Here is a 16,649-nt window from a genome sequence, read left to right on the forward strand (position 1 = left end):
TTTTATATGATGTCACACATAAAAGCTAACATGTTGAAATTAGCTCCGGTTTTTGGGCACACGTTATTAATTGTGGTACAATAATAGAGTTATATAGCCAACTTTGGGATTCTTGGTGATTAATGTGAATCATGTTTTAAGAGCCAAGCTATGGCTGTATTAAACATGCCATGTTACAAAACCCTAATTGCAGGAAAAGGGATAATGGAGACCCATAATAAAGCAGATGGGTGTTTTCTGTGTGTTGCCTGTATTCCATTTCCCATGATATATTTCTAATTGATTCTAATGCATTTTCTAAAAGAATTCTGACAAATTAAATAATCATAGCAACCATACAATAATAATATAATAACTGGAAGATCTGACGGAATGGATATATTTGTAATGCCACCATGTATATTTGGTTAGCACAATTCATAAATTGTAGCTTGCCTTTTCTTTTATTGTAGGCCATTTGAGCACAGAGTTAGTAACTCCCCCTAGCGTCACTCAACCATAAACTGATCCAACCTATGATTTCCTCCTCGAAGACCACCATACTCTCGCGATTGTTCAGCTGCACATTACCTGAACGCTGTGTCGGTTGATAAGCAGGCCGAGTTGTTGTTTGTTCCCGAGTCAATCGGTTTCGGAAATTAGGCAATATAGATCTAGGTGCTCACTATTTTCACAACATAGAATAACAATAATACAAAGGTAAGTTCACAGCTGCGATATTTACTTTTTCAATTGCCTCGATTTGTATGTTTTCGATGGTTATGTCATCGCTTTAATGGGATATTAGCTGTAGCAGTAGCTAACATATGCTAACTTAGGCCTTTGCCATACCGCCGATCTCTCTAATACCACCCAGAAATATCAATAAATTCGAAATTAGTTTATGTACCCAGTGGTCATTTTCATTTCATATAAACATCAAATCCATATCCCAATTTCACACACACTTACTGCTTTATTCACGGAATTCATAGATGCTAACCTGGTGTTAGCCCAGTGCTAGCCTTTGTGATGTTAGGCATCAGCCCCTAGTGTGTTCTCAACTAACTGTTTTGTATGTTTCCCTCTGTTTAGATGTCAGACGACCTAGTGAAACAGCTGAGCAGTTACAAGGCCCAACTACAGCAGGTGGAAGCTGCCTTGTCCACCGACGAGGACAATGAAGATCTGCTCAAACTGCAGAAAGATTTACAGGTGCTTGTAGTAGGCTCAAATTAATCATAAGATCTACTGGATTATTAATGGACTTATTATAAATGTGTTGTATTTATGTTACAAAAACAAACAAACCTGTTGCATTCACATGACATTTCATTCTATATTTATAATATAATGTAACTTCTGGACTTGATTCCTTTTATATTTCTAGGAAGTCATTGAGTTGACTAAGGACTTGCTTGCAGCTCAGCCGGTTGACAGCACGTCCAGTACCAACAGCTCCGACGCAGCTCCACTGAAACACAACTGGAAGGTTGGCGATGGCTGTATGGCTGTTTGGAGCCAGGACGGACAGTGAGTGTCAGCTGCTCTCTTCTCACTGTAGCCTGTGTGGGAGTCATCTGACTAGTTCTAGGCGTTCACCTTAACACTTGAACGCTATGGGAATATTAACGGGGAGGCTGGTGGGCAATGAATCATTTATTGTTAGTCTCATTGATTATTCTCAGTGATGCATTAATTATGATTCATCGTCACTGAGTGGGCTTACATTTTCACACACAGCCACATATTGCATTTATGTTATAGTAAATCAGATGTCTTAATAGATTAATAAGCACATATTGCGTACTTAAAAGTATCAGGCATCAAATATTTTAATTAAGATGTATTTCAGTGTTAGAAGCTGCAAAAGGGCTTAACAAATGCATAAACTCAGATCTAAATAAACAATTGGGAAATATATGCTACGACCAACTTATGTTATCTCATAATTTACTATATTTTTACCATGTTACCGTAGTGGATAGTTGGATCACGTGGGGCCTGGCAGTCAACTCCTACTCACCTGCTTACAGACGTGATTCTTTGACAGGGTGTACGACGCAGAGATCGAGGAGATAGACGAGGAGAACGGCACGGCGGCCATCACCTTCATCAGCTACGGCAACGCAGAGGTCATCCCCCTGCAGCACCTCAAGCCCCTGGAGGAGGGCAAGCTCCGCGATGAAGACGGCAAGCCCAAGTCAAGGTATGGTTCATCGTCTCGGCCCCACCTACACCTTCACATACCTGCAGCTGTTGTCCTAGTGGGGCTCGCTGGTAGGCTGAGCACTTTTCATCAATGGTTCCATTTACTATTCAGTCCTTTAGCTGGGGCTTTCATTCTAAGTGATGCACACACTGCATTTTAGATACAGGTTTTTAAGGTGCAGGTAGACGGGGCACAGGCAGAGCCTGAACCCAGAACCTTTCAGTTGTTCATCCCAACCGTTATGAAGAATTTACCCCACTCTTTGTCGTAGTCTAATGGATGTGTTTGTAGATCTGTTGTACTTTGTAAAAAGGAATGTATCTTCTGAAGCGTTCTTAACTTCTGGTTCGATGCCAACTACATTTATTGTACTGTACCTGAGCAATGTTGCAAAAGTAGATGAGGTTGACGCTAATCTTAGGTTTAATTTAAAACTGCAGTCTGCTGTAGTCCTGCAAAATATGGTGCTACGTGCACATAACCAAAATTATCATTTTTGAATGTTTATTTTTAACTGCCAGATATATAAATTCTACAGCCGAAAGCAATTGTTTTAGTATGTAATGCTCAACATTTTTACTTGCCGAATAGTCAAATCTATCAGCCAGTGAACAGTGACCGCAATACCTGCTAACCCTGATCACAAAACTTGTGTGTTTTAAAAAAATTGTCCCATGATGATTATGATGATGGTGAAGAAGATGGTGGATGTTTCACACCTTGTGAACATAGTTGCTGTTGTCACTCTTGATTCCAGGAAGGAGCAGATAGCAGAACAGAGGGAGTATAAGAAGAAGAAAGCCCAGAAGAAGGTCCTGAGGATGAAGGAGTTGGAGCAGGAAAGGGAGGACCAGAAGTCGAAGTGGCAGCAGTTCAATAACAAAGCTTACTCCAAGAACAAAAAGGGACAGGTAGGTTTTTGTGTGGGTGGATGCGTGTGCACTGACTGGTTGAATGTATCAAAAGCTGAATGTTGTTGAATAAATTGTAAAGAATACTATCAATTTAAACAGTGACATTGTTGTCTAAATTCTAAGGACTTTTCCACTACTGTGGAGCAACACCATTTACATATTTCCAACTATTCAAATATCTTTTTTCTGAGAATAGATGAAAGGGCCCAAGTAGGCATTAGTTATTTTTGTTTTAAATACCACCAGTACAATTGCAAACATGTTCAGTTGTGATTTAGCTTTGGTTGCAGTGATTCCCGTAAGAACGGACTGATTTGATATATTTTTTGTGTTTTGTACAAAGGGATTACTTTATCAAAGTAATCTTTCAGTTGGTCAGATTGTTGTTGATTTTTAACGGGTAGTCACACTAGATGCTATTGCTGTGCCACACTATTTACACAATCAATGCAATGTCATACCTTTTGTGTTTTGGGAGCAAAGATGAGCGTTTCAGTTTACACTATTGTCGAGTTATGTCCTGTGCTTGCTAGTAGTGATGTCAACATCTCTGAAGCATTTATCGATTGGTTTTCTGAAAGAAAGCCTTTTCATATTTCTCGCAATATTATTATTCTATTCATTTAACGATATGAATGAAAGTCCCAGGATGATATTGACTAATGAAGTCTCCTTTTTTGTGCCTCATAGGTTAAAAGGAGTATATTTGCATCTCCAGAAAGTGTTGACGGCAAGGTAGGAGTGGGAACATGTGGTATCGCAGACAAACCGATGACGGTGTACAACGACACATCGAAATTCAACGTCAGACATTTAATGCCCCAGTGACCCGTCGTGTTGTGTAAATAATGTTCATCCAACTGTATACTGGCTGGGTCGATGTTGCCATGTGGTCATATGATTTACGTTCCTTGAGTCTTGCAGAATACATTGCTGTACACCATTGCTTGATTTACTGAAGTACTTTTTTATATTATATAGACAGAGCGGGGAAAAAAAAGTTTTAAATCTTGGACATTTTTTGTAAAGGAAATAATAGATACCTGATTTTCACCATATTCACCAGTTGTGTATGTATGTGGAGACCACAGAAAACCATAAATGTGGCTGGGATTGTGTAACTTATTTAATTAGTTGCTGCCTGTATTAAGAAGTCGATGTTTGTCGGTTGGACATGCCATGACTTTGTCGTTTTGTGAGGCCTGCTTTACGATGCAGAATTTTAACAAAACCAGACTTGTTATTTTTTTGTACATCCATTATTAAAAGACAATTGTTTTCCTTGCAAAATATTTCTTTTCTTCAATTTGTTTCTGCTCATGGGTAAACTTAAAACATGGCAGGTAACACTTCTCATCAGGCCTTTCGGAACCACACGTTGGTTGAGTGAAACCCTTGTTTTGACTGATTTAATGGTTAACATTATGCAGAAATGGAAAGTTAACCCATCAGCAGAAGAAAAATAATTCGGATCAAAGCAATAGCCAATCATGTTAACCCCCACACCCAACAAACATACCACTTCTGACCAGCGTAGCGAGTGTGATAGTTTTATTACGATTCCAGGGACAGCTGTTAGGAACCATAGCATACAAGCAGGGAAGGGAACCAGCAGTATGTTGTGCAGAAGCCGCCTCCGATTGGCTGATTTGTAGCACACAGGAACTTCCTTGGTGTGCTTTCGACGGTCAAGTCTTCTTCATAGTGCATTTTACAATTTTCCCCCAAATAACAGAAAATGTGGAAAAAGACTTGACAGCAAGGAAATTTGTGCAATTAAGTCAATTAGCCATGTTAAGACACATTTGGTGGTGTTGGTGATCTACATCAGACTCGTTTCACAATAGTGTGTAGATAGTTGGTGGTATACTCAAATGTATTTGGTTTTCTTTGGGTAGAGGAGGTTACCAGTGCAAATTGGTGTGTGTGTATATATATATTTTAATTCATGGGTAGTGTCGAAAGGAATATTCCAACGTAATAATACGTTTCGGCTACAATAGAAAAAGATGCGACTGAACATTTAAATGTTTTTTTTTTCTCTGTAATGTTCATGCTCCAGACATCTTTGAAGACTTGTAAAATCATAGCATAAAACGTACATGAAAAGATTACATTCAAAACACATGCACCATAGCTTTTGTTCATTACAATCATTTTTTTTCTCTACCAGTGATTATGTTCTGGTACCATTGTAGCAAATACAAAAAACATTGAATTTAATTTTGGGTTAGGGCAGGTGGTGTGCCAAACACAGCCAACTGTACAAATTTGGACAACTTATTGCTCGACTCTTGTGCTTCGACAAGGCAAAATAGCTTATTACTGTTCAATATAATGGTTTCATGTCTTGTACAAATTGGCATGAAATGTAAATCATAATTTAGACAAAAGACCATTGCGTATTTCTTTTAAACAAATTGAGGCTGCCTTGTAGCACTACATACAGTGGGGCAAAAAAGTATTTAGTCAGCCACCAATTGTGCAAGTTCTCCCACTTAAAAAGACGAGAGAGGCCTGTAATTTTCCTCATAGGTAAACCTCAGCTATGAGAGACAAAATGAAAAAAAAAAAATCCATAAAATCAAATTGTCTGATTTTTTAAGAATTTATTTGCCAATTATGGTGGAAACTAAGTATTTGGTCACCTACAAACCAGCAAGATTTCTGGCTGTCACAGACCTGTAACTTCTTCTTTAAGAGGCCCTCTATCCTCCACATGTTACCTGTATTAATGGCACCTGTTTGAACTCCTTATCAGTATAAAAGACACCTGTCCACAACCTCAAACAGTCACACTCCAAACTCCACTATGACCAAGACCAAAGAGCTGTCAAAGGACACCAGAAACACAATTGTAGATCTGCACCAGGCTGGGAAGTCTGAATCTGCAATAGGTAAGCAGCTTGGTGTGAATAAATCAACTGTTGGAGCAATTATTAGGAAATGGAATACATACAAGACCACTGATAATCTCCCACGATCTGGGGCTCCACGCAAGATCTCACCCTGTGGGGTCAAAATGATCACAAGAACGGTGAACAAAAATCCCAGAACCACACGGGGGGACCTAGTGAATGACCTCCAGAGAGCTGGGACCAAAGTAACAAAGGCTACCATCACTAACACACTACGCCGCCAGGGACTCAAATCCTGCAGTGCCAGACGTGTCCCCCTGCTAAAGCCAGTGCATATCCGGGCCCGTTTGAAGTTTGCTAGAGAGCATTTGGATGATCCAGAACAGGATTGGGAGAATGTAATATGGTCAGATGAAACCAAAATAGAACTTTTTGGTAAAAACTCAACTCGTCGTGTTTGGAGGAGAAAGAATGCTGAGTTGCATCCAAAGAACACCATACCTACAGTGAAGCATGGGGGTGGAAACATCATGCTTTGGGGCTGTTTTTCTGCCAAGGGACCAAGACGTCTGATCCGTATGACGGAAAGAATGAATGGGGCCATGTATCGTGAGATTTTGAGTGAAAACCTCCTTCCATCAGCAAGGGCACTGAAGATGAAACGTGGCTGGGTCTTTCAGCATGACATTGACCCCAAACACACCGCCCGGGCAACGAAGGAGTGGCTTCGTAAGAAGCATTTCAAGGTCCTGGAGTGGCCTAGCCAGTCTCCAGATCTCAACCCCATAGAAAATCTTTGGAGGGAGTTGAAAGTCTGTGTGGCCCAAAAACATCACTGCTCTAGAGGAGATCTGCATGGAGGAATGGGCCAAAATACCAGGAGCAGTGTGTGAAAACCTTGTAAAGACTTACAGAAAACGTTTGACCTCTGTCATTGCCAACAAAGGGCATGTAACAAAGTATTGAGATTACCTTTTGTTATTGACCAAATACTTATTTTCCACCATAATTTGCAATTAAATTCTTTAAAAATCAGACAATGTGATTTTCTAGATTTTTTTTTTTCATTTTGTCTCTCATAGCTGAGGTTTACCTATGATGAAAATTACAGGCCTCTCTCATCTTTTTAAGTGGGAGAACTTGCACAATTGGTGGCTGACTAAATACTTTTTTGCCCCACTGTACGTAGTGGAATGGTGGCCATATTTTGTCCGGTAATATTCAGCACATGAGCAATAAATTAAAATCACAGGGTGCTTTTGTCCTTCCAATTCAAGTGTGTCCAAGTATTGGCTAAATAACAAATTAAATATAGCAAAAATAAATACTACACATAACTATTTGCAAAATAAATTAAATCACATGTCAGCTACCTTTTTGAACCCCTCCCCCCCCAAATCGTCCCACAGAAGGAGGGGACACTTGGCCCCTAAACCCTCAGGTGGTGTTAGATCTCAAGGCAGAAGTCTCTAGAAATGTCAATTCTGTTGGAATGCAGATTTTGTATCCCTTGCCGTTGACTTAGTGAACGACAAGAAGTGCTGTTTGGATATAGTGTCTTGGGTTGGACCGTATTATTACAAAGCAAACTAGATTGTTTGTTTTTTAAATATCTGGTGAGCTTCTAGCTGGTTGTTGGCCGCTGGTATTTAAGTAAGTACATAGGATTACGTTACAGTGTACTGGTTTACCACTGCAAGGATTTGATAAAGGGCATGTACTTTGTGGCTTTGCGTCAGGATTGGTTTGCGCAAGTGGAACGAATGAGACGTAGGGTACTTCCTAGAAACTCAGAAGATTCGTTTTTTTGGGGGAGTTTATATTAAAATAGACTTTATGTATGATAACGTTGACTTGAGTCTTCGTTGTAGTAAATGGCTTTGATCAGGACTTGAGGAAATTAGGAAACATATAGTCGATAGAATTTAAGTGGATCGAACTCATCGGGAACTCTCGACAGAAAAACCGAACTCTCATGAAGATAGTTATTTCGGTGAAGAGATGGAAGGTTTCAGGCTGGTTTCTCCTCGGGAAGGAGTATATGTACTGTGTGAGACATGTGTGAAAGCTCTATGAGACAGCAGCAGCTGGAGAGGAATTGATGGACATGGTTGTGTGTTTTTTCCTTTAAGCCGAGAAAGCGAGTTTTAGACTACAGGTGGAGTATCCTTCGTCGCTGGCCAGGCTCTGCCTGCTGCTTTGGTCATCCAGGTCACTGCCCCCGTTGAGGCTGATGCTGTCCATCTCGCCCTGGGAGAACTCTGTGCTTTCCACGTCCACTTCGATGTCCTCTGTGTGACATAAGACAAGATACAGGTCAGTAAGGAGCAGCTAGGGGGTTAGGGCTAGACTGGGTAGCCCCGCCCATTCTGCCGGCGATTTGCAGAAGGGTCTGAAGAAGAGCAATACATTTCTTTCTAGTTTTGATATGTTTTGCGGGAGCCAATCACCAAGCTGGCTTCTCCCCTTGGCACGCTTTTGGCTGGTTTAACACTATGACGACAGGGAAGCGACGGCAAGCAGCCAATTGAATACAGAGTCATTTGAACTAGGCCCATTGATCACGCCTCTTATGCTGAAGAAAAAGACAGCAGCCTCCCCAGACCAACGTGCAATCTACAATTGAGCTTGGTCTGGCAAAAGCCAGGCTAGGTTAGGGCATCTTGCCCACATTAGGCTACGTACATTGGGGTTCAAACCCATAACCTTTTCACAGGTCTCAAAACTATCGAGCCCCGTCTCTCCCTCTTTCTCTCTCTCACTCCCTGCCGACCCTCTCTCTTTCTCTCCCTCTGTCACTCACTCACTTGCCTCTCTCACTCGTCTCTCTCACACACCTTGATAACAATAGATAGAAAGTGGTAAGTGTGATTGACTCACCTCGATCAGAATCCTCGGATCGGTCGGAGTCCAACATGGAGCTCAGAGTGTCCATGGACACCCGGCCCCCTGATGGACTGAGGTTGGACAGCTGCCTCTGGAGGTGTCTCTGCTCCCTCTCCAGGTTCTCCAGCTGGTGCTGGCTTCGCCTGTCGGCCTCCTCCAGTTTCTGGATAGGAGAGAGGGGGATGTGTGGAGGGGATGGAGAGTGAGATGTAGGAGACAGAGAAAAGGAAGAGGGAGAGTGTTAGAGTGGCTCCTAGCTGAAAGATTCTTGGTTCACCCCTCATTGTCAACAGTATAACCTGTAGGCATCCTTGAGCAGAATGCCCTGACCCCTAACTGCTACTTGATGACATGTATCCAAAATTAATTTGAATGCCTTTACATTGCTGTAGTTTATGATTTAATGGCATGTTTTGTAAACCACTAGGCCAAAACAAAACTCGTTGTGTATGAATCTCATTGTAACAAGAATTCCTCTCCGCAACACAATATTGGCTGTTAAAGTATTACTCATTGCTAAGTTTTCCACAAACACAATGTCTTCTCAGTGCACAAGAAATGGTTGCACGACATGTTGACTAGCAGGCAAGCACAGAGCACTTTTTCCCCACCATTGTCTTTTAAGCACACTGTTTAGATGACTGGTTCTGCGCCCAGGTTTTTTAAGGTTGGATTTCAACTGCAGACCGAGGGATTAAAATGGCCTCCCGGTCTTTCCTGGAACATCTTTCCAATTTAACAATAGAACTAAACCTGGTTTCCACACCGATTGTTCCTCAAGATTATTATAACTCAACAGATGGTTTCACTACTTATATTTATTAAATGTGAAACCACAAAAAGCCCCTTGCTGTATCTTCTTGCCATGTCATTATGTTTGCCATGGCAACCAAATGGTCAAAATGTGTTGTATTTACGCTAGCACTTTCACTTTATTGTGTGATAGCAGTCCTGATTAATTTAAAGGTGGTCTTGCGGCATTTTTTTTTAAGTTACTCTAATTTAGATTTCAATTTTTGGGGATGAAAGGCATAAAAGTGTCTGCATATATAGTCTTCTTGCAAGCAGGCTTAATAGCTGTCCATTTACATGTATAAACACAACTGATGGAGAATAAGCTAAGTAAAAATGGTATCCTTGTGTTATAACTATAATTGATAACGTCTCCAAGAAGGCATGGGGTTATTACTCAACCCAGAATTTAGCACCTGGGATGATTAAAGCACCATTGAATCTTGTTTTACTACCAATGTGAGTCCATGGTCAAGGTTTCAGAGAGAAGTGGGAGGGTCATTTGCTCTACTTGTACTGACATGATGACATGTGTCCTAAACTAGGATGCTTCCTTAAACAAAATGCCCTAGCTCTCCACCTGCTCCTTTTTGACACAATGCATATGCGACATAACTCCAATACTAACAAGTGCGTGACCCAGCGTGGTCTTACCTTAATATGTGACTTGGCCTTTTTGAGCAGACCTAGTGTAGTGTGCCGACTGCAGTCCGGCCCCAGGGGTATGAGGGACTTCAACCTTTCCAGACACAGGCGAAGATGTGCTCGTCTGGTACAGAGGCATAGCAAGACGGAAGGTCAGCTGGTGTTGACTGCAAACATGGGAAGTTGCAATGTATTGTTCCTCTTGCGGTTACATCTTTGGTGGCTCACTTCCGAGCTTGTCGTTTTATTCTGCGACAGAAGCTGGCATCTACTGTGATATTTCTCTAGCTTTTACCGTTTTTAAATACTACAGTGTGTGTTGTTTTGCTACTTGTGTGTTTTTGTCTTATTTCCGTCAAAAACACAAAGTATCGCTTGCCAGTAAATAATGAAATAGAATGTAGATCAAAATGTCCTCCCTTCTTGCACTGACTGCCATTTTGCACTACGAACAACGATCAGACAGAAAGAATGGTCCTCCTTCATCTCTTCTTGTTCCGCGCTACATTCCAATAAACATTGGTTGTTGCTGTCTTTTTGCTTGTTAAAAACACTTGGCGCAGTAGCCTATTGGCTAAAATGAACAGAACCATGAAGCCATTGGATCAACAGTAAGGAGCACTGTTGTCTTCAAACAGCGCGTTCCGATTGGCTGAGCTGAGCTGTAGTCCAGGAACAGTGGTTCTACAGTAACAAAGTCCCGCCTCTCTCTCTGTCTCGTTGGCCTTTCTACATATCTATTGAAACATTGATGAGGCGTATAATGTGTTCTCAAATACTGATTGAATAGGCACAATGAGGTAAAATAAATCTTGGTGGTCACTGTACTTTGGGCCTATTATGTCACACAACGCTAAGCCATTCTATACTATAATATGATATAATGCAATGCCATGCCATTCTATACCCCTACTACACAAAACTATAAGCCTAATATACTACTATACTGTACTATGCCATGCCATACAATACTACTACTATACTATACTTCTATGCTATACTACCTGTATACCATATTATGCTTGTCATTAGAATATTTTAGCCAAATGCACCTTACAATACCTGGGTTTACTACACAGTGTTAGCATGCGTGGTCCCAGTGTTAAAATAATACTTATACAGGTAGTGATACTATATAAAATATGTATAACTGATGGAAGCTACAGGTAAAGTTATTATTGACATTTAAACCTCATTATATGAACTCACCGGTTCTTCTCCAGTTCGTTATGTGCTGATCTGTTGGGGGGGGGGGAGAGATTATGGATGATGAACCATACAACTAATCAATGTAATTATGTTTATTTATTACCAAATTGCTTGTTAGAAAGTAAGCAATACATTTAACAAGGCTTTACATACCTATTGTGAATATGGTCCATTTTCTTGTTCTTAAATTTCCGTTGTTTCTGATGCAGTGAGATCTCCGTTTCAGGGTATGATGATGCATATCCATGTTCACATTCTGGTGGTGGAAATATAAATGTTAAAATAGATCCAGTTTAATACATTCATTTAAAATGTGTTATCATGCAGCCAAATGCAACCAATGAGTTGACTGCCCTTCATTAAATGTTCCTTGTGTATATTTAGAATAGCAATATTTAATAGTAATGACTGTCAAAAGAGAAAGTCATTGGGAAGTGTGTTGAACCCTCTGGTTCAGTAGGCTTTAACTAGGTTTTTCGCAAAGTCCTGCACTAAAAATATAATTCTCAAATAATTAAGATAAAAAACTGAAGCCTGCTTAAAAGCTTAACTCAATAATTCACTCCATGTTTCTATCATAAATGCTTACTAAAAGCCTACAAGTCCCATCGATCATTTAGCGGACCAACCCAGTAACATGCAACGGAGAATGCGTGCGGTCGGCTGCGATTGGCTGTCAAACGCTGGCTACATCATTCCTGTCCAATGAGATCGTCGGGATTGGTTCCATGTGGAAACCATGTGAACAACAGATACAAGGAAGCGCAGTTGACTCTGAAGTGACGTTTGTTGAGCTGCGAACTGAAGCTTTGCACTGAACAAGTCGTATGTCTATGCTAACTTTGTCATTATACGTGTTCACCAATGAAAGATTGTGTGTATGCACATTGGCGTATTTCCTTCAACCTGCTATTGAAGCCTAAGCCATTAACTCCGCAAATACATTAGAGATCATGGTCTAAAATGAGCCATCATGAATAGTAAGCCACAATATGCATTGTGCAGATGCACAGGCCAAAATAAGAGAATCACGCTAATGGCAGGTTTACGAAAGTGAAGGTTCACTTTATACATAGCGACATGACATCACTGTCCATGTCAGTGTATTATTTCCCTTTAGTTAAACATGTTGTTTTATTCCATTTTATGTAGCCGAGCAATCGATATACAAACAGTCTGGACTTGGACTTCGACATTATATCGCCATGACTTTTACCTTGAAATCGCATAGGCTTTTAGGCAATCGATGCGAGAGTAGGCTGCTATCATAAATGATAGTCTATCAGGTCAATGAATCTACCCTTGCGCCTCTTTTGTCGCCTTCGCTCCCATTGTTGTCTGCTCGCCTCAGTATTATAATCCACAATGCAAAATGTTTACTTACTTCCGTTATTCTTCTCTATATTCTCAATGTAGTGCGCCGCATCGAGCAACACTTGCACGTTTTTCATAAAAGTGTCGATTTTGTCCATTGCGGAACATTTGGAATACAAAACGTCGTTAAAGGCATACTCGGTCATCTCTGTGAAGTCCTGCTGGTCCACGGACGCATCCGACTCCTCCGACAGAGTCTCTTCGGATTTGAGCTCACGGTGCTGTCGCATGAATTTGACCATGTTTTCCTCCTGCTGTTGCAGCTATCCTTGTAGGAGAAATGACCCGACACAAAAAAAGTGTTGTGGCCCTCTTCTTAACGCAGCGCTGAGCTGATGAGTGGAGGGAAGTAGGCTGCAAGCGGGATTGAATCGCAACTGAGCTCCAGCCGCTTGCCCTACTTGCTGGCTAATCCCTCCCCCCTTAACGCATGCACATTGCATTCATTTTCAGCTGTGAGGAGATAATGCGTAATTACCAATATCGCAGGTTAGTTTTTACAACAACTGGCACGTTATGAGCGAAGGCCATGAATGACTCGCATAGGCTACTTTGCGGGAGTTATGCAGACCTTTATAGTGGCCAAGAGTGCAACCAAGACCAGAACATATGAATCAAATCTAGTTTCACAATGATTATTTATTCATGTATTTATTTATTTATTCACTTTCCCACCAGGGTTGTCTAATGGTAGCATTTTTATTGAAAATATCAAACAATCGTATCCTCAAACTGGTGTTGACCGGTTTATACAATTACAGCTTGAGTATCTATAGAATACTTCATAATTTTATAATGTGTGTTTGTGTGTGTGTGCGTGCGTGTGTGTGCGCGCGCGTGTGTATGAGCACGGCTCAGCGTGCATTTTCTAGTGAGCTATATATATATTATATATATAAATTATTCAATGACACAAAATTACTCATGTACACGCCCTTTGCAGTTTTTTATTTTTTTTAAATAAATTCATATAAGCTACTGTGCACTATCGACTAGCAACTATCACTAAGTTATAACCAATGGACCAGACAGTTTTTGTAGCAACAAAAAAACCAACACCAATCCCTTTGGTCACACTGCTCCTTCAAAGCAGCCAACTTTAGAAGCACCCCAGCCATGAAAACCACCCTTCAAACTGGCTTTAGATCAGTTCCATGGCAGGATGCTCCATTATGACTTATACGCCTTTCACTGATTAAGAAGTCATTTCTATTCCCTCCTCCTACTCCACCCCTCCCCTTCTGCTCACCTCCTCTCCTCTTCTGACAGAACAAGAGAGAGAGAGAGAGAGAGAGAGAGAGAGAGAGAGAGAGAGAGAGAGAGAGAGAGAGAGAGAGAGAGAGAGAGAGAGAGAGGGAGGGAGAGAGAGAGGGAGAGAGGGAGGGAGGGAGGGAGGGAGGGAGGGGGTGGACAAGGGCACATGGCCTGGGTTAAAGGGGGCGGCCATGCATGCAAGACCTGTGTGTGTGTGTGTGCATGTGCTTGTGCGTACGAGTGTGTGTGTGTGTGTGTGTGTGTGTCTGTTTGTGTGTGTGAGTGAATGCATGTGCTTGTGTGTGTGTGTATGTGTTTTTGAGGGTGTGTGTGTGTGTGTGTGTGTGTGGGACAAAGGGTGCAGATGGTCGGCCCGCTGCAGATGTGTGCTGGCTCCGTAACGGACGCCGGGGGGGGGCGCCCCCCCCCCCCCTCATGGTTTCAGTTGCCCAGCGAGACACACACAGGCAGACTCACACCCTCACAGACAGAGGAGGCGTGGTGATATTACACACACACGCATGCAAACAGTAGAGTCAGTGATATGAGTGAACACACATGCATGTACACAGGCATACTAACACATACACACACAAACACACACATGTAAGAACACACACACACACAAACATACAAACAGTAGAGTCAGTGATATGAAAGTACAAACATGTACCCACGCACATACACACATGTACACATGCACATACACAGATGCACACACACACAAACATACCTAAGAACACCCACACACACATACAAACATACAAACAGTAGCGTCAGTGATATCATTGTACACACACACATGTACCCATGCACATACACACATGCACACTTGCACGTACACCCACACACACATGTAAGAACACACAAACTCACACACACACACCCACACACACGCACACACACAGACATACACAGACCATCGTTAGAACACACTGAATGAAGTATGATTATGCAAAAACATTTTCATAATAGAATAGTAATGCTAAAAGGCCATATCCTCTACCCAACCATGTACAAACAGCACCTTTGTGTCTCTCTCACTTATCATGTTTATTATAAATGGAACTGATAACAAAGTAACAGGGACAGGGATATGTTAGATATCTCTGACTTTTACCAAACGGGAGAAACTTCCATTCAGTGCAGGTTTGTGCTGTGGGATGGTGTGTAGGCTAACCTTGGTGTGTATGCAGAGAAGCTAGCTGTGCTGTAGGATGGTGAGTAGGCTAACCTTGGGTGTTTAAGCAGAGCGGCTCACTGGGCTGGTTGTGTGTTGGCTACGCTTGGTGTATATGCAGAGTGCAGCAGCTAGCCGTACATGGTGGAGAATGTGACCCCATCGCTAGTAATCTGAAAAGCTTCTGGATTACAGCAGTGGCCTTGGTGTCATAGGGCAGGCAAAGTCACACCGTGTGTGTGTGTGTGTGTGTGTGTGCGTGTGCGTGTGCGTGTGTGTGTGTGTGTGTGTGTATGTCCATTGGCATCTATGTTTCTATCTGTTGCATGTATAAATGCAAATATGTCCATCCATCTGTGTTGTATGCATGGTGCTACTATCAATCTTTTAAGAAAATCAAACTAAGAAAGCCGTTCATCTGTCAATTGTATATATATATATATATATATATATATATATATATATATATATATATATATATATATATATATATATATATTTATATATTTATATTTATATATATATATGAACACATCTCTTGGCTTAGATGAGGCATCCCCCAGCAGCGTGTGTGCGGCCTCATTGTTTCAACACAATGGCTGCACTTTGGCCCGTAGGATCACAGACAGTCCCCCCCCACCATCACCTGCTCCTTGGGGAAAGCCCTCCACTCGTTAACCCAGCCGGGAGACGATGAGAGGGGCTGGGGGATAATCTGGGGGTCTGATGCACAATGTGCTGCAAGGCAGTGTTAGGATAACAACTCAGGCTCCGGCACCTGTCCTTACTGATTGTTCTGCCCGTGTGTGTTTACGTTGTAGTAAAGAGGGAGGGGGGTCTTTTTTCCCTTATACTTATTTTTATTCCAACCCCTTCCTCGCCTGTGTCTCATATTTCACCTTTGAGTTCCGTCTTTCCGTTTGGTTTGGTCTGCGATCCGCTGTTATTTTGAGGTGGCCAGTACTTTTGACTGTGGTTCAGGGTGTTTGATTTCCAGGTGAACAGTTTTGGGTTTGAGTCCCATTGTCCTTTTCTATCCTGTAGCCATCAATCAGCAAGATGCCCCCTTACCCCTTTTCTTGCTCACCTACAAACGTACATTGAATATATATATTTCTATTTTTGCTTAACACAATACATGAAGTGCAGCTGCTTGGTTGAGGCCCCCTTTGAAACACGTGATAACTAACTAGTGGATATCTTTAGCCAGGGGGTAGGGGTGGTTCTTGGGAAGGTATGGGTCCTGCCACTCCCTCGTAGCTAGCTGAAGGAACACCTGTTGGCGACACCAAATCCCCCCTTTGTCTCCGTAGACCCTCTCGGTGGGGTAACCATGGTGACCATTC

At 41.7% G+C, this 16,649-nt stretch overlaps 2 protein-coding genes across 2 annotated transcripts; one reads left to right on the forward strand and one right to left on the reverse strand.

The window, feature by feature from the left end:
* The first annotated feature begins 569 nt into the window (after positions 1 to 569).
* smndc1 (survival motor neuron domain containing 1) lies at positions 570 to 4,384 on the forward strand. The gene is made up of 6 exons (XM_079759010.1): positions 570 to 699; positions 1,075 to 1,194; positions 1,370 to 1,512; positions 2,033 to 2,188; positions 2,949 to 3,102; positions 3,796 to 4,384. The coding sequence occupies exons 2-6, from the start codon at positions 1,075 to 1,077 to the stop codon at positions 3,931 to 3,933; spliced, it is 711 nt and encodes a 236-aa protein (XP_079615136.1). The 5' UTR covers positions 570 to 699; the 3' UTR covers positions 3,934 to 4,384.
* A 299-nt stretch (positions 4,385 to 4,683) lies between these two features.
* Positions 4,684 to 13,226, reverse strand: LOC307071046 (max-interacting protein 1-like). Its single transcript, XM_079729913.1, has 6 exons — positions 12,880 to 13,226; positions 11,649 to 11,751; positions 11,496 to 11,525; positions 10,296 to 10,410; positions 8,844 to 9,012; positions 4,684 to 8,254 (listed from the first exon to the last, which is right to left on the reverse strand). Exons 1-6 carry the CDS (start codon positions 13,109 to 13,111, stop codon positions 8,091 to 8,093), a joined length of 813 nt encoding a protein of 270 aa, XP_079586039.1. The 5' UTR covers positions 13,112 to 13,226; the 3' UTR covers positions 4,684 to 8,090.
* Between the last annotated feature and the right edge of the window lie 3,423 nt (positions 13,227 to 16,649).

This window comes from Pollachius pollachius (genome assembly GCF_949987615.1).
Source record: "Pollachius pollachius genome assembly, chromosome: 2".
Classification (NCBI taxonomy): domain Eukaryota; kingdom Metazoa; phylum Chordata; class Actinopteri; order Gadiformes; family Gadidae; genus Pollachius; species Pollachius pollachius.